Genomic DNA, 15,937 nt, shown 5'->3' on the forward strand with positions numbered 1-15,937 from the left:
GGTTCAGAGACAGAAAGTACAGTGCTGGGTGCCAGGGGCTGGGGAATTAGTGTTTAATGGGGCAGAGTTTCAGTTTGGGGAGATGAAAAGGTCTGGAGATGGATGGTGGCGATGGTTGCACAACAACGTGAATGTACTTAATGCCACTGAACAGTACACTTACAAATGGTTAAAATGGTAAATTTTCTATTATGTGTATTTTTACCACATACACAAAATTTAAGTCACATCATGATGTGACTTCTTTGCTGAAAACCCTCTCAGGGCTTCCCTTCTCTCCTTAGGAAAGCCCAAGTCTTTTGAAGGACTTACGAGGCCCTATGTCACCTGACTGCCCCCTTCATAACCGACCCTCCAACTCTGTTTCTGGAACACACAGCCACACGCCCACCGCAGGGCCTTTGAACCTGCTCTTCCTGCCTGGAAGGAATGGAATTCTTCCTGCCATGGAATCCACTCAACCCCCCTTCTCATCGCCTTCCATCTCTGCTCAGGTGTCACCTCATCTGACTGCCTACTGCTGGCCACCCTAAAATAGCACCCTCCACTGCCACCTCCCTTCCCCTCACCCTACTTTATTCTTCTGAGCACACATCCCTTGTGACATGTCACTTTTATATCTGTTTATTTTCCATTCCCCTCCCTCCCCAAAGCTGCAGGAGCAAAGGCCTCATCTTGCTCACTGCTCCATCCCAGTACCTGGAACTGCACCTGGAACAGCAAGCACTCCGTTAAGTGCCGCTGAATGCATGAAGACGTTGCCCAGGCACTTTCTTCCAGGAAGCCTTCCCAGATTTCTTCTACCTGGGGCCAGGCTGAGTTAGGTGCCACCAGGTGTCATCACCCGGATCTGTACCTCCCCCACTGGGCTGTGAAAGCCTGAGGGCAGAGGCCCCTTTCATCTCTGAAGTTCCCTTTCGGGGGTGGGGTCCTCCCACTCTCCCCATCAGAAACCTCTGTATGGTTATGTTATTTTTAGTCTAAAAACCATTCAGACGTGCTTTTAAGCCCAAGCTGCCTGAAGAGTGTATCTGGGGCCTGCCATCCGCTGGCTGGGGGGCAGGGGAGCCACTCCCTTACCTGAGGGTGCGGCCCGAGCTGTGGAGGTGGGTGCGCTGGGAGAGCGCAAGGGGCAGGCCATCCTTGAGCCAGCTCACGTGGATGCGCGGGGAGCCCCGGACAGGGCACGCCATGGTCACCAGCTCCCCAGGCCTGCTCACCAGGGTCCCCGTGCCCTCTGGCCCCTGCTCGATGGTGGGAGGCGCTGGTGGGCGGGCAGAGAGGAAAAACGGGGGCAGTGAGGGGGTCTGGGTGGGGAGGTGGGCTCCTCTCAGGGAAGTCCCAGGCGGTGGCGCCGATACCTCGACTTCCGCCACGTGCAGCCATCGTGCGGCGACCGTCACGTGGGTCTTAGACCCGCGCCCGACCCAGGTGAGGATGAAGGCCACTGCCTGGGGGCGTGGGTCTCTCCTTTATCCCGACTCCCCCACTGCGCCCCTGGGCTGGAGCGGTTGTGCCCCTAGTCTGAGGATGGGGCAGAGGCCCCGAGAGGTCAGACTGGCCTGGCTCACGGGACGGGCACGGCTGGGGCTTCACCAGGGCTCCCGTATCCGGGCCCTGGCACCACCGTCCAGGTGCCCCAGTGGAGGCCCCACGGCGGCCAGGCCGCTGCCGCCCTGGGACGGTGGGGCGGCCTGGCTCTCCTCGGCCCTCAGCTGCTCACCCAGCACGTTCACGGTGTGCAGCCTGGCGTCCTCACCGGCCGCGCTGTGGGCCACGCAGGTGTAGGCCCCCGAGTCCGAGGCCCTCAGGCCCTTCAGCACCAGGGAGCTGCCGTCCAGGTGGAACCTGCCCCGGGGAGGGAGAGCCGGGAGCAGGTGCGTGAGGGCCTGCCGGCTTGCCTCCCGGGGCGGGCATGTCACAGGCTGGGTCTTACCGGAGGTGGGGGCCGGCGCCCTGGCCCAGCGGGCCACCGTCCTTCAGCCAGGCCGTGTCGGGTGGTGGCTGCCCGTCGGCCTCGCAGTCCAGCCGCACCTCCTGCCCCTCCAGGATGCTGTGCTCCTCCGCGGCGCCCGAGCTCCGGATCCGGGGGGCCACTGTGGCGGAGGGGGTGTGGTGAGGCCCGGGGCAGTGGCTGGGGCTGGCATGGGGGTGGGACCCGGGGGGGCGCAGGGTGCAGACGTACCCAGCACGGCCACCACGAAGTCCTTGCGGGCCTCCGCCAGGGCGTTCTTGGCCACACACGTGTAGGTGCCAGCCTGGTCTGGCCGCAGGTGACTCAGCTGGAGGCGGCCCCCCCGGGAGACCACACCACGCGCCACGCTGCTTTCTGTGGGACGGAGGAGTGTGGCAGGACGTCACCTGCTCAGACCCACCGCCCCAGGTGCCACCACTGGGCCCAGACAGAGAAGTCTCGTGACTCCCTCAGAGGGCGCCTGACCCCCACACTCACAAGGCTGGAAAGACGCTGGGAACCCCTGAATCACCCACCCCTTTCTTATGCTCATAGGGAAACTGAGGCCCAGACATGGGCAGGGCCGCTAGCCATTTACGTCACCGCCTTCCCCGGCCTGGACTCCTTTGATTGTTCTGGTCCTTACAACCAACCCCTCCCTACTTCCTTCACTGGGGACATTTCTTCCCAAGGGACCCCACTCCCTTCATCTTTTAATTTTTATTTATTTTCCTGGCCATGCCGTGTGGCAGGCGGGATCCTAGTTCCCCAACCAGGGATCGAACCCGTGCCTCCTGCATTGGGAGCTCGGCGTCTTAACCACTGGACAGTCAGGGAAGTCCCCCCACTCCCTTTAGAGTCCAGGACTTGCTCCTCTTCCTGTTGACTCTCGGGCCCAGCCCTCATCTCCCACCCTCCTTCCAACCTTTCCCTCCCCGCATTGATCAAGGTGAACCAGCCACTCACTGACTCCAACGTGAGTCCAGTGAGGGGCTTCCCCTGGGCCTCTGCTCAGGCTGCACCCCTCCCCCAGCCTAGAATGCCTCCCCCTCATGTTCTCCAGCAGCACCTCTGCCCCAAAGCCTTCTCTAACTGCACCAGTCCAGACTGGTCTGCTCTCCCCCAGATCCTCATCTGTCCAGCCAGTCTTTCAACACAAAATGTATTGAGCAACTACTACATGTCCAACAGAGAGCGAGCTCGGGAATCAAAGATGAGTGATACATGGTCCCTGTCCTCAAGGAGTTCAAAATACATCAGAGACAGTGACGCAGGTACAATCCTGTGTGCCCAGCCCTGTGAAACCCTGATGGAGCATGGAGAGACCAGGCCAGGCTTCTGGAGGAGGTGAGTCTCAGCTGAGACCTGAAGGTGAGTCTGAATCAGGCAGGTGAAAGTGGAGGTGGTCCGGGGAGCCTGGGATGAGTGTTTCAGGGAGGAAACAGCGCGTGCCAAGAGCTGGAGCCAAGAGAGAACAGGGTCCAGAGCAATTCCGCTCCCAGGTATATATCAAAGAGGAAGGACAGCATATGCCACACAAACACTCGTACACGAACATTCACAGCATCCTATCCATCATAGCCAAAAGGTGGAAACAACACAAATGTCCATCAACTGGTGGATGGATAAACAGAACATGATCTATCTACACAGTGGAATGTTCAGCCATAAAAAAGAAAGAAAAAAATTAACTTAAAAAAGGAATGAAGAACTGACACATGCTGCAACATGGATGAACCTTGAAGACACGATGCTAAGTGGAAGAAGCCAGTCACAAGAGGTCACGTGTTGTATGAGTCCATGTGTCACATGAATTTTCCAGAACAGGCAAGTCTATAGAGACAGAAAGGAGGTTAGTGGCTGCCTAAGGCTGGGGCAGCTGGGAGTGAAGGCGATGGGTAGGGATTTTCCCTGGGGTGATAAAAATGTTCCAAAATTATAAACAACAAGGTTCTACTGTGGAGCACAGGGAACTATATTCAATATCCTATGATAAACCATTATGGAAAAGAATATAAAAAGAATGTATATATGTAAAGCTGAATCACTTTGCTGTACAGCAGAAATTAACACAACATTGTAAATCAACTATATTTCAATTTTTTAAAGAAGAAAAAATAAAATATACAGTTGGGAAAAAAATGTTCCAAAATTGATTGTGGGGATGGTCTGTGATCATACAAAAAAGAATTGATTTATATGCTTTCATTGAGTAAATTGCAGAGTATGTGAATTACATCTCAATAAGGCTGTTACTGAGAGAGAGAAAGACAGAGACAGACAGACAGACATAGGCATATGCAAGGAGTCAAGAGCAGCTGGGTCTGTCTGGAGCACGTAGCAGGGCAGGGAGAGGGGGGACTGGCCCCAGCCCCCAAGGGCCTCCTGGGCTGTGGTTCTGAGGACTCCAGCCACGAAAGGATTTTCAGTTTCAGCAGACAACTGACCCACTCAGAGCTGCACTTTGTGATCCCTTCCGCCCTGGTGGAGGCTGCATTGGAGGCATGGAGTAGACCCAAGAGACCAGTGTAGGGGCTGCTGCCCTCACTCAGGGGTGTGGACAGTGGTGGCTGGAACGGGAAAGGCTATGGATGGAGGGCAGGGCTGGCGCCAGAGGCGTTTATGTTGACAAGACGAGGTGTCTACTGACTGATGGGTGGGTGGGTCGGGGGAGAGGAGGAGAGCGGGGCAAGGTTGAAGGCCTGGAATGGAGCTGAGTTACTGGAGAAGGAGCAGCTTTGGGGCCAAAGCCAGGCCCAGGGTCGGGCCAGCTAGACCCTCAGCACCCACTCTGCATTTCTGTCCCGTGGGAGCTGACTATGGATACAAACACAAGGAACCACCGAGCCCCCACTCAAATGGTCCTCAATGTTGGGATTTCAAGGCCAACAGGGTTGAAAGACAAACTGGGGGGGGGGGCGGTGTGGGACCAACAGGGCACTGCCAGCTTTTGATTTTGCCAAGTAAGAACAGCTAACAACCAACCACCCCTTCTGTTTTCATTGCCATTTCATTAAATAAAGGACTACCTGGCACCAAAAAGATAAGGACTAATGCACTCACCAACAGGCATTCTGTCTTTCAGCCAAGTAACACTAGGTGCAGGGACTGCAGTCACGTCACAGCTCAGGACCAGGGGGCTTCCAGCCACCTGACTCACCGTCTCCGTCTTGGGGTTCTCAAACGTTGGGGGCACTGCAGGAGAGAAGCCAGATTCCCAGAATCCTAAGACACTGCCTCCTACTTCCTTCCTCTCAGGCAGATCAGGGATGCCCAAGAAACCCTTCCCTGTGGTTAGGAGTTGACATGTTATGCCTTGCCATTGATGATGATATGAGTTGTTTTATTCGCAAATGTAAATACAACCAGCAGCTGGCTATTTCAAAACATTTACAAAGCAGAGCCCAGGCGGGGACCACTTAGCCCAAGGATGGTAAATACATGGCTATTGCACCAGCAGACCTTAGACTATGCCAGGGCAGACGTCACTAATTGATCCCAACACTCTCCCCTGCTCAGCCAGGATGAAGTCATGCATCCCGGGTAGCCACTACCAGTGGAAAAGAGATAGGGGTGCTCAGGATGAAACATCTTCTCCTTCAAGGACCAGACATTCCTCCCTTCCCACTGTTCATTAAGGTGGTGGCCGTCAGGAGAAGGAGCTATGAGCTTTGAGCAGCAGACCTGGTGTCAATAATTTTCAACACTGGTACTCAATATGGCTCAGGGTTGAATCCATCCACTGTCCCCCTTTTGGAGAGGCTACAGGGTTTGGCACGTGCAGCAGACAGCTGGTGTCCCCCCAAACTGTCCATCCCATCTTGCACGGGGTCACTCAGGTAGAAACTACATTTCCCAGTCTCCCCTGCAGCCTGCTGTGGGCAGCTGTCAAAGTTCTCCCTCTTGGGATACAAGCACAGGGGACAGATGCAACTTCTGCATCACCCACTTAAAATAAAAATGCTTGCCCTCTGCGTCTGCTCATTTCTGCTGCGTGGGCTGGGACAGGATGCGACATGGACAGGAACAACCCCCAGGGGATGGGAGATCAACAGGATGGAAGGATCCTGGTCCCTAAATTACCACTTGGTAGGTAGAGATCTACCCTCCAGCCTAGACACTCACCTCTGGGCTTTTGGATGACAGAGGTAAACTTCTCTCTTACTGGATGCACTGTATTTTCGGGTCTTTTTGTTACCCAGCTGAGTCTATTCCCTAACCGACACAATAGCTGATCCTGAGAAAATCTGGCCAAGCCTTCATCCCTTGCTTCCCTAGGCAGCTCCAACAGGCTCTCCCTCATCCCCAGCTTGAGCTACACCCAATGAAATGCCATCTGTGTTCCGTTCTTGGGCTGCTGGGGCAGGCACCTCAGGGCTCAGGCGGGGGTGACATGGCCCCTGCACTCCGAGGGTCTGATCTCTTAGGGCTCCTGTCCCAGTGCTTCCACGCCGGGCCCTGTGCCCAGCACTTTCTAGACACAGTCATGGCAGACCACAGATGGAGCACTTCCTGCGTGCCACACAGGCAGGTACTCCTTTTAGCTCCTTTTACTGAAGATAAATCTGAGGCTCAAAGGGATAAAGTCACCCTACTGAGTCCCACAGAACAAGTCATTGGCAGAGTCCTATTCGGATCCTGGTCTTTTCAATTCCAGATCTTGTGCCCTAAACACTCAGCCACACCTTCCCTTTCCAGCTACGGCCCTTCCCATCCTTGGCAACTCCCTGTGCTGCTAGGGGTACCACAGCGATGCTCGCAGGCTGGTCCCCAGCTTACCCTGGACCGTGAGGATGAAGGCCCGCATGGCCTCCCCGGCAGTATTGTTGACTCTACAGCTGTATAAACCTTTATCCGACACCTGGGACAGAGAGAGCACATGATGACAGTATGTGGCTGCAGTGGGGATACCTACAGCTCCCCCAAAACATCCAGGGCCCAGAACCTTCCACAGCAGGGACTCCTCAAATATGCTGGTCCTGCCTGGGAAGCCAAAGGGGAGATGGGACCCTCTGGCCTTTCCCAAGAGCCTTAAGATGCGGGAGGGCCGATGGAAGGTGAGTGCACAGGATCCAGACCCCACCCTTCCCTGGGGCTGCATGTCTGTCAGTGGAGCCTGGAGGAGAAGGTTCCCTCACTGTGGGGATGGCGCTGAGTCAGGAGACGGAGCCCGGTGCATTTCCAGAGGAGCAGCAAATGTTCATCCAAAGAACGCTTGTGAGTGTCTAACCCACGCCAGGGAGGGGCATGGGCAGGTGGAACAGACTCCCAGGGAGTCATAACCAGAGGGGCCTGGAAAGGCTTCCGGATTCTGGGGCAACAGGCAGGCGGATCTGCTCCAAGTCATTCTGCGAGTCAGTGCGGAGCCGGATCTGGGGCGCTGTGCTCTTCCCACGTCTCCCACCCCGGACGCTGCTAGTCACCTTGGATTGGGGTCCTGCAGGCCAAGGAGGCAGCAGCCCCCCCATCTTGCCCCCCAGCTGCCCCCCACGCCCACCCTCGGCTCACCAGGACCAGGAGGCGACATTATCAGGGCTGCCCACAGCTGCCCGCACCACCAGACATCTCACCTGGGTGTCCTGGATCTCCAGCCTCTGCCCACCCAGCAGAGCTTGGGTCCTCTGTGTCAGGACCAGGGGCTGCCCGTCCTTGTGCCAGGTCACGGCTGGCTCGGGAAGTGAGTCTGTCTCGCAGCTCAGGACGGCCTTGTCCCCCGCCTTCACCAGGACCACACCCTGGGGGCCACTGGAAGCCTGCCTGAAGGTTGGGGGAACTGGGGAAGGAGATGTGCTGAGTGAGGGGCGTGGCCTTCCCCGTGTCCTCCCTGGCCCCAGCCGCAGGCTAACAGCCTATGGAGAGACAAGGTCACGCAGTGGACCCCGCCGCAGGGGACGGCACAGACCCAGGGAGCTGGAAGAAGAGAATCCAGGCCAGCAGGCCAAGGGCCTGCTGGGTGACCTGGGAAAAGCCTCTTGCCCTCTCTGGGTTCAGCTTCCCAGTCCGGGGAGATGCTATGACAACCCTCCTAGGCTCTTTCCTACACAGGGCAGGCCCCAGCTAGGTTAGGGCCCTCCATGGGGGTCCACAGGCCCATGTCCCTCCAGCAAACCAATGTAGAAGCTCCCACCCCAGCTGTGAGCCCACGAGACCTGGCACGGTGCCGGGCGCACAGTAGGGGAACAGGCACGAATGAATGAACTTGCCCCAGGGCTTGAAAGAACCCTTCAGGGAGTGCTGGCTCATGACATCTTGGGCCAGCTTTTCCCCAAGAGGATTCTGAAGACCAGAAGCCCCCAAAAATGTTCCATGCGGAGAACTTCGTGATCCATCAGGCTTGGGAAGGGCCCCTCCTGGGCCAGCTCTGGCTGTTATCCTGCTGTCCCCTCCTCAGCTTCACAGCCCACGGGGCACCAGGCCCTGGGCTAAGGGCTCACATACCATCATCTTACCCTTATATACCAACCATCACCTTACAGATGACAGACCCAAGGCTCAGGGAGGGGAAGTGACTTGCCCAAGGTCACAGAGCAAATAAGCGCACAGCTGAGTTTCAAACCCAAGCATGTCCAAACGCTAAAAACTAGGATCTTAACCACCATGCCCCCCAGATACCACTGCAGCAGAGGGCACAGGGCATCCCAGGCTCCCACAGGGCCGGCTGCCCCTCTCCTGGCTGTGCTGTCTGAGGGCGTGAGGGCTGCTTGAAGGAGTGGGGGACAGTGCAGGTGGGGGGGCAGACAGGACATACCCAGCACGGTAAGCTGCACCAGCTTTTGGTCTCGGCCGGCGGCATTGAGGGCCTCACACATGTACATTCCAGAGTCCGATGGCTGTGCCCGAGCCAGCTGCAGCGTGTGGGTGCCTGCCAGGGGTGGGGGAGATAGCCCCTGGCCCCAGCGAACAGGCCCCAGCCCCCAGCGCCCACACCCACAGTCCTAAAGCCCTCCCCGACATCCAGTCCTGTCCCAGGTTTGGGGAGGCAGCTCTGCTTTCCCACAGAGTCTCAGAGCTGGGTCCCCAGTCTCAGTTTACTCACCAGGCAGGAGGAAGACTTCTTCTCCCACGGAGAGGGCCCGGCTGTCCTTGTACCACGTGACTTCGGGGCTCGGGTGAGCGTGGACCTCGCATGGGAAGGAGACGCTGCTGTCGAGGATGGCGGTGACCTGCTCCGATTTCAGACCCGCGATTCGTGGTGGGACTGTCCCCGCGGCCACCAGGATAAAGAAAGACACATGACAACGCACATCGGGAGGGAGCGGACAGCCAGAGAGTGAAACACAGGGCCTTCACTAGCTCCTGGCGCTTCAAACCTCACTGCGCAGCGGCTCCTATTTGTCAACCATCTTACAGATGCGAACACCGGGGCTTAGAGATCAGAGAGGGAGAGTCACTTTTCCAAGGTCACTCAGCTGCTCAGCGGCAGAGCCAGAATATCAGTTCAGGTTTGAGTCCTAGACCTTTAGTAACACCATCATGCCTCCACCCGAGGCCACAGCTGCCCCACATCTGAAGGCAGAGCTCACGGCCACGGAGATGTATATGTGTCACAAGAACGCAGAGGTTGAGAGGGCCGACTCCAGGGCGGGGAGACCCCCACTGGGTGACATCTCTGAGTCTGTTTCCACAGCCCTAAAATTGGGCCAACCTCTCAGCTATGAGTCTGGGGAAAGTACTCAGCCCTACGCCAGGTACACAGTAAATGCGCAACCGCGGTGCTGTAAGGCCTCAGAAGAGCCATTCTTCTGGCAGCCTCCGGAGCTGCCTAAAATTATCTAGTGAACAGGGTCCCCCAAATGCGCTCCTGGGGTACGGCTGGCACAGGCCCAGAGCCCAGGACACTGGAAGGACCGAGGTGCTGTGTCTGCCCGCACAGTGAGTCCTCGGAGCGCGGGGGGCAGACCCAGAGCACCAGCCCCTCCTCAGCTGGGGAACCCAGGGGGCTTCCTGCTCAGCCCAGCTCACCTTGCACCCTGAGGGTGAAGAGCTTCTCCGCGGAGCCCGCCGGGTTCTCGGCCACACACATGTAGCTGGCAGCGTCAGCCACTTCTGCCGTGGACACCTGTGGGCACGTGCCACCGGCCGGATGGCTCTGGGTCCCACCAGGAACTAGTGTGAGGGTTCCTCCCACCCATTCCAGGCACGGCAGGGGCCAGGAGGAGCCCCCTCAGAAGCCCACCTTTGCCTACATGGAGCAATGCTTAGGGGGTCACCCCACTGCCATCTAGGGCTTCCTGTGACATCTGGGGGGATGTGAAGCTGATGGATGATTCCCTGTAGCAAACTAGATGGTGACAACGGTCCCCTCCCCCAGCCCCGAGGAGGGTGCTCTGTGCTGTGTTGGACTCCAGGGGTCCCGTGGGGCTGTGTCTGGACACTGGGTGGCCGAGGAGCTGCCCGAGGTCTGGGCACAGCTCTGTAAGCATCCAACGGCATTCCCGAGGAAGGCTGCCCTGTGCCGTGCTGGGCTCCAAGTGTGGCATGCCTGTGCGTCCTTTTCAGGTGCCATGCGTAGCCCAGCAAGGCTGCTCACGTACGATTATCTGGTGGGCTGAATTAAATCCCAGGGGCTCCAACGTGGTTTCAGGCAAAGAGCCTCATTTGGCACAGAGAGTGGTTAGCTCTTTGGTCCTCAGACAAGCAACACTGAGTCGCAGCGGCCGCTGCCTTTAGCCCGAGCAGGGGGTCGTCCTGACCTGCAAGGCTTGCCCGTCCTCCAGGACCTGCAGCCACGGGCTTGGGGAGAAAGGCAGCCCGTTCTGGAGCCACGAGATGGTAGGCACAGGGTTGCCCAGGGCTGGGCACTGTAGTCTGACGGTGCTGCTGGCGTTGACAGTCACCTCCTCCACCAGCTCCTCTGTGGCACCCAGGATCACAGGTGGGGCTGGGCGGGGGGAGAAGAGGGTGGGGAGCGGGCAGCCTCCCTGGGAAAGGTCCCGGGGGGAGGCGGGCGTGGAGGCAAGAACACCACTTGGTGCCGGGCACTAGCTGGGGCTCCTTGGACCCTGCCCACCAAGCGCTCCCAGGCCCTGCCGCAGCTAGGGAATCTGGGGCACAGAGAGGGCTGTGATTTGCTCAAGGTCACACAGCTAGGAAGCAGTTCACTTGCAATTTGAAGCCAGTCCTGTCTGGTTTCAGAGCCCGAGCTCGTCACCCCTACCTCACCAACCTCACCAACCTCTGAGTACAGCAGGGCTGAACGTGTTCTCTACTTGGACCCCCTTTGGGAGGGGGCCCCTCATGGGACCTGTAGACATGAGACCACGCCGCCCCCCACCCGCCCCCAGGCCGGGCCACTCACTCAGCACCAGCAGCTGGTAGTGCAGCCAGTCCTCGCCCACCTCATTGGAGGCCTTGCAAGAGTACCTCCCGGCATCTTCCACACGTACCAGGGGGATCTGCAGGACCCGGCCTCCTGCGGGGACATGGGGACAGAGGCCTGAGCCAGGGCAAGGAAACCCGCTCTTCCCCCTGGAGGGGACCTGGGACACATCACTTCCCCCCCCCGCCCCGGCCACTCCCGCTCCCCCACCTCATCTGTGAAACGCAGAGAATCGCCTGCTCTGCTCAGGTCACGGGTCAAGGGGATCAAATAAAGCGCAGTAGCGGCTTACTCTGTGCCAGGCCCTGGGCTGAGCATTTGCCTGGCCTCTGACTCCGTGTGCTGTTACTACTCCCATCTTACAGATGGAAAAACTGAGGCCCCCAAAGAGTGCCCAGCAGTGCTGAGCCCAGCTCTTCGCTGAAGGCTGAGGGAAGGGGCAGAGAGCTTGGCAAATGTCGGCAGAGGCTCTCAGGAGGCGGCGGTGGTTGGGCGTGGGGGCAGTTGGGGGGCATCACCTGGGACCCTCTGTGCACAAGAGCCAGCCAGGGCCAGACCCTGGCATCTGTGGGACTGGAGCTGGACTCTAGTGGAAGCTGGGCTGTGTGCTCAGGACTCTGGGTTGGGGGATCTCTGACCCAGGATGGGGTGGGCTGTGAGCAGGGTTAGAACCAGGGGCTCATTATGTGCGGAGCCAGGAGACAGTACCCGGAATGTGGGGAGGCAGTGGCCATGGCTGGGGGAGGGGTCACTCGACACATGAGGTTACTCTGTGATCGGGGCCAGAATTAAAGTCAGCCGTGACCGTGATCACTGTGTACCCAGGATTGGGGTCAGTGGCCAGGGTCAGAGGCCAATCAGCATGTGACTGAGCTCACTGGGTCCCTAGGTCAGAGGGCAGTGCCACGTTAAGAGGTCAATCGAGGTTTCTGTAAGCATTGCCTCTCCCAGACCTCCAAGGGGCCACCTTCTTCTTCAAGTACCAAAGTACAAACCCTGGAATGACCCTGTTCATCCTGCAACCCACGTCATCCCCCTCTGCTGGACAGCGCCACAACTGGCCCAAGCCTGGCAGGACCCGGCAGGACCCCATCTGGGCTCTGTGTCTCGAATACCTCCCAGCTGTGGGCCACCCTAGGGAAGCCAGGCATTTCTAAGTCCCATCCCCGGAGCCTTTTAATTCCAAGTAATCCACAAAAAACTATTCTGAAATAAAGCAGTTGTTTACAAAAATTAAATAACCTTAAAGAAATATTTAAAGTTGTAAGAAGAAATTTAAAAGGTCACATAAGCCATGAGCTTGGACTCTGGGTGGTTATCAGAGCCCACTGAGAGATTCTTCACCATTTGGGGTCACGAGATCTTAACAAAGGAAGCGGCCACACCTCCAGAGAAAGGGGCCAGGACGTTACAGATGGTGAAGCCCAGAGGTGGGCACGGCCGAGATGAGAACCTCTGTTCTACAAACCAGAGGCAGAAGGGGACCCCATTCTCGCCTTCAAACCGGTAAAGAACTCCTAGCCCCGGTTTACAAAAGGCAGCTAAGGTCCAGAGTGGTCACATGCCTTGCCCAGGGTCACATGGCAAGCAGCACACAGGAGAGCTCAAGGACTTACAGGAAGGCAGAGGAGACCAGCTCTGATATGGGTGTGACCCTGGTGCCTGCCTGCAAACGCCCTGCTTCTCTGTGCAGCCCTGGCCTACCTTGCAGAACAGACACGCCATCTGTGGCCGAGAGGGGCTGGTCTTCCCTGTACCAGGTGAGCTCCGGGGGTGGGACTGCGTTGGTGTCACAGTACAGGTAGGTGGGGTTGTTCTCCACGATCTCCCGGTATTCCGTCACCCCACCCCGGGCCTCTTCCTCCCGGGACAGGGTCTCAGAGGCCGCACTGGCATCTCCCACCTTCTGGAACATGGGGGGTACTGGGGAGTAGGGGACAAAGCCATTAGGACTCACAGCTGAGGGACGGGATTCGCGTCCCAGCTCCCCCCGGCCGAGGCACAGAAATTCCACCGTTTGAGCCAACCCCTTCAGTCAAGGCAGTTTTTAAATTCACTCACTCATTCCACCAGTGTTTACTGAGCAACTACTATGCTGGGCACTAGGATAAGTTTCCTCTCTCTGGAGCTCGTGTCTAATGGACTCAGTCTTGCGACACGCTGCTACTTCTCAGAGGAGAATGCCAGATACTAAGCGTTAGCCAGAGTGTGTGCCTTGGAGCACAGAGGCCCCTCATCACTGGCTTTTTGAACTGGGGGGGCCCTCAAGGTCACCTGATTTGATCACCCACATTTTACAGAGGTAAAACCAAGGCCTGGGGGGCAACGATGTCCTTGTCACAAGGTCAGTTCATGAAAGAGCCCAGGCCAGGGGCTTGGGGGCCAGACATGCAGACAGCGATGGGAACAGAGCCCTCCCGCCCGGCCACCCCAGAAGCACTGACGCTCCCCGCCCCCAGCTATGCGGCCTCCCAGTCCTACTGGCCCATGCCCCACCCCTCCCTGTGGCCCTGCACACCCCGGATGAGCACGTTGAAGTCCTGGCCATCCTCGCCGACCACATTGGTGGCCACGCACACGTAGCGCCCAGAGTCCGAGACCTGCGTGGGCTGGATCTGGAGCAGCTGTCCTTCACCAAGGATGTGGACACGCTGGTTGGGGGTCACGGGCTGAGGGTGGAAAGAGGGGAAACAGACATCAGAAATGAGGGGCAGAAAGCCCCCAGACGAGTGTACTCCTATGGCCACACAATTTTTGGAATACGACCTAAAGTGATAAGAACACCCCGACAATTTCGTAACACCAAATCCATACAACTTAAAAATTAGAAGAGAATCCAGTGGGTGAATATAGGGTTTAATGTTCATGAGACTTGTTTCCCACGAAGAGTTGAATTTCTTATTAAAATACAAAGGGCGGGGCAGGGCCCAGGCCAGCTCTGGGACCTGATGCCTTGACTGCCTTTTCTGGAAGCTTCCAAGCAGACGAGGGGGACCAGACTGAGTGCCTGAGGCCGCCAGGGGGTCCCGGGCTCACCTGTCCGTCTTTGTACCATCTGATGGTGGGTGGGGGCACGGCCCAGCACTCGCACTCCAGGGTCAAGGTACTATCGACCTTGGTCTTCACTTCCTTCACGCCGACCTCCCCGGAGGGGTCATCTTTGGAGATGGAAGGGGGGACTGAAAACCACAAAGCAGTCTGAGGAGCAGGCCAGCGGAAGAGGTGCTGAGACCCTGCGCTCGCCCTGGTCCCGGGTCTGTCCCAGAAACGGGGCGTTGGCTCTCTGAGAGTGTGGAGGCACAGAGCCTCTGGAAACCCACCCGCTCCTGGGGAGAGATGGTTACGGGACGGGTCAGGTCTGAGGTGGGGGCATTCCTGGGGTGACCTCTCTCTGGGAGCCCTCTCGGGGGTGCCAGGTCTCAGGTGGTGGGGTCTCTGGTTGTACCACAGTGTGAGCGGCAGAGAAAGCCAGGACTGGTGTGGCTCTGGGCGTCCACGTGGCCCAAGTCCTAGCTCACCGGTTCCCTCCTCCTAGGTCCTCGGCCCTAAAATGACTGAGCCGGCCCTGGCTGGCCAGTGACCATCAGAGGAGACAAGCCATGTGAAGGCATCTGGGGTGTCAAAAGCAGCCCTAGGGTTCCCGGGCCGCCTCCTGCCCACCCGACGGGTGCCCTGGAGGGCCCCTGACTCACTGAGGACTTCCACGTGGTAGTTCTTCACGGCCTCGCCAAGCTCACTGGTGACCACGCAGGTGTACTGGCCCGCGTCTTCCTTCTGAGCATTCAGGATCTGCAGCCCGTGGGTGCCTGCTTGGGGGGCGGGGGGCAGCGGCCAGGGTCACCCCCAGGCACTCACTTAGGCTCCCTTCCTCTGCCCCAGCCCATGACGAGTCACCTGCCCCCTCTCTCCCTCCTCCCCGCCCCGAGGGCATCACCTGGGAGCAGCTGGATGTTGTCCAAGCCCTCAAACGGGGCCCCATCCTTCATCCAGGTGATGGTGGGGGAGGGAGAGGCCAGCGCCTCGCAGATCAGAGAGATGGGGCTGTTGATGGTCACGGTCACCTCCTCGTCCGCACTGTCCTTGCTCACTCCCAGGATGGTGGGAACCACTGCAGCGGGGCAGGGAGTGTGCTCGTTAACGGAGATCCCCCACCCTGGGCCCAAGGACCCACAAAAGCCTCAGACCCTGGGGCTTGGCTTCGGTGCTTTTGCTACTTGCATCGCACGGAGGGGAAACTGAAGCTCAGAGGAACCACGCACCGTGCGGCCACACCTGAATTCAGGCCTGGGTGACCCAGAGCCCAGGCTCTCCATCGCTAAGCAATAGCACAGGGGAAGCTGGTCAGTTGTTCCTCAATTTCTCCCATAGTCTCTTAACATCCAGAATCTACTCCTTTAACCAGAGCCTTCTCAATTCTGTTTGTGGTTCCAATGTTCACCACTCTCCGAGCAGAGGTGGGGATGGAGTTTTACTCCCCGCTGGGTGGAATAGCTCTGCTTTCATTGGCCCCCAAATTTTCTCTTTCAGCTCTCGCTGGGGACCCTCCCTTTCACCAACGGCATTTTAAGAAACACATCTGTGCTCCTCTCAACTTCGAGACCCCTGTTTCTCCTAACGAGACAGTGCATGCTGACGGCCCTTGGGAGACTGCCTGCCTGGGTGTG

The 15,937-nt window shown here is 58.1% G+C and overlaps 1 protein-coding gene across 1 annotated transcript in view; it reads right to left on the reverse strand.

Moving 5' to 3' along the window:
- Nucleotides 1-15,937, reverse strand: part of HMCN2 (hemicentin 2) — a 146,068-nt gene that overhangs the window by 37,775 nt on the left and 92,356 nt on the right. The window contains exons 42-58 of the mRNA XM_028497384.2: nucleotides 15,208-15,381; nucleotides 14,966-15,079; nucleotides 14,310-14,452; nucleotides 13,792-13,942; nucleotides 12,978-13,196; nucleotides 11,253-11,366; nucleotides 10,648-10,835; nucleotides 9,917-10,013; nucleotides 8,991-9,152; nucleotides 8,703-8,816; nucleotides 7,525-7,727; nucleotides 6,734-6,815; nucleotides 5,018-5,149; nucleotides 2,186-2,329; nucleotides 1,937-2,096; nucleotides 1,724-1,848; nucleotides 1,081-1,264 (exon numbers count right to left, since the gene is read on the reverse strand). Coding sequence (XP_028353185.1) covers nucleotides 1,081-1,264; nucleotides 1,724-1,848; nucleotides 1,937-2,096; nucleotides 2,186-2,329; nucleotides 5,018-5,149; nucleotides 6,734-6,815; nucleotides 7,525-7,727; nucleotides 8,703-8,816; nucleotides 8,991-9,152; nucleotides 9,917-10,013; nucleotides 10,648-10,835; nucleotides 11,253-11,366; nucleotides 12,978-13,196; nucleotides 13,792-13,942; nucleotides 14,310-14,452; nucleotides 14,966-15,079; nucleotides 15,208-15,381 — 2,506 coding nt within the window. The remainder of the gene's footprint in view (nucleotides 1-1,080; nucleotides 1,265-1,723; nucleotides 1,849-1,936; nucleotides 2,097-2,185; nucleotides 2,330-5,017; nucleotides 5,150-6,733; nucleotides 6,816-7,524; nucleotides 7,728-8,702; nucleotides 8,817-8,990; nucleotides 9,153-9,916; nucleotides 10,014-10,647; nucleotides 10,836-11,252; nucleotides 11,367-12,977; nucleotides 13,197-13,791; nucleotides 13,943-14,309; nucleotides 14,453-14,965; nucleotides 15,080-15,207; nucleotides 15,382-15,937) is intronic.

This window comes from Physeter macrocephalus, chromosome 13, assembly GCF_002837175.3.
Source record: "Physeter macrocephalus isolate SW-GA chromosome 13, ASM283717v5, whole genome shotgun sequence".
NCBI lineage: Eukaryota > Metazoa > Chordata > Mammalia > Artiodactyla > Physeteridae > Physeter > Physeter macrocephalus.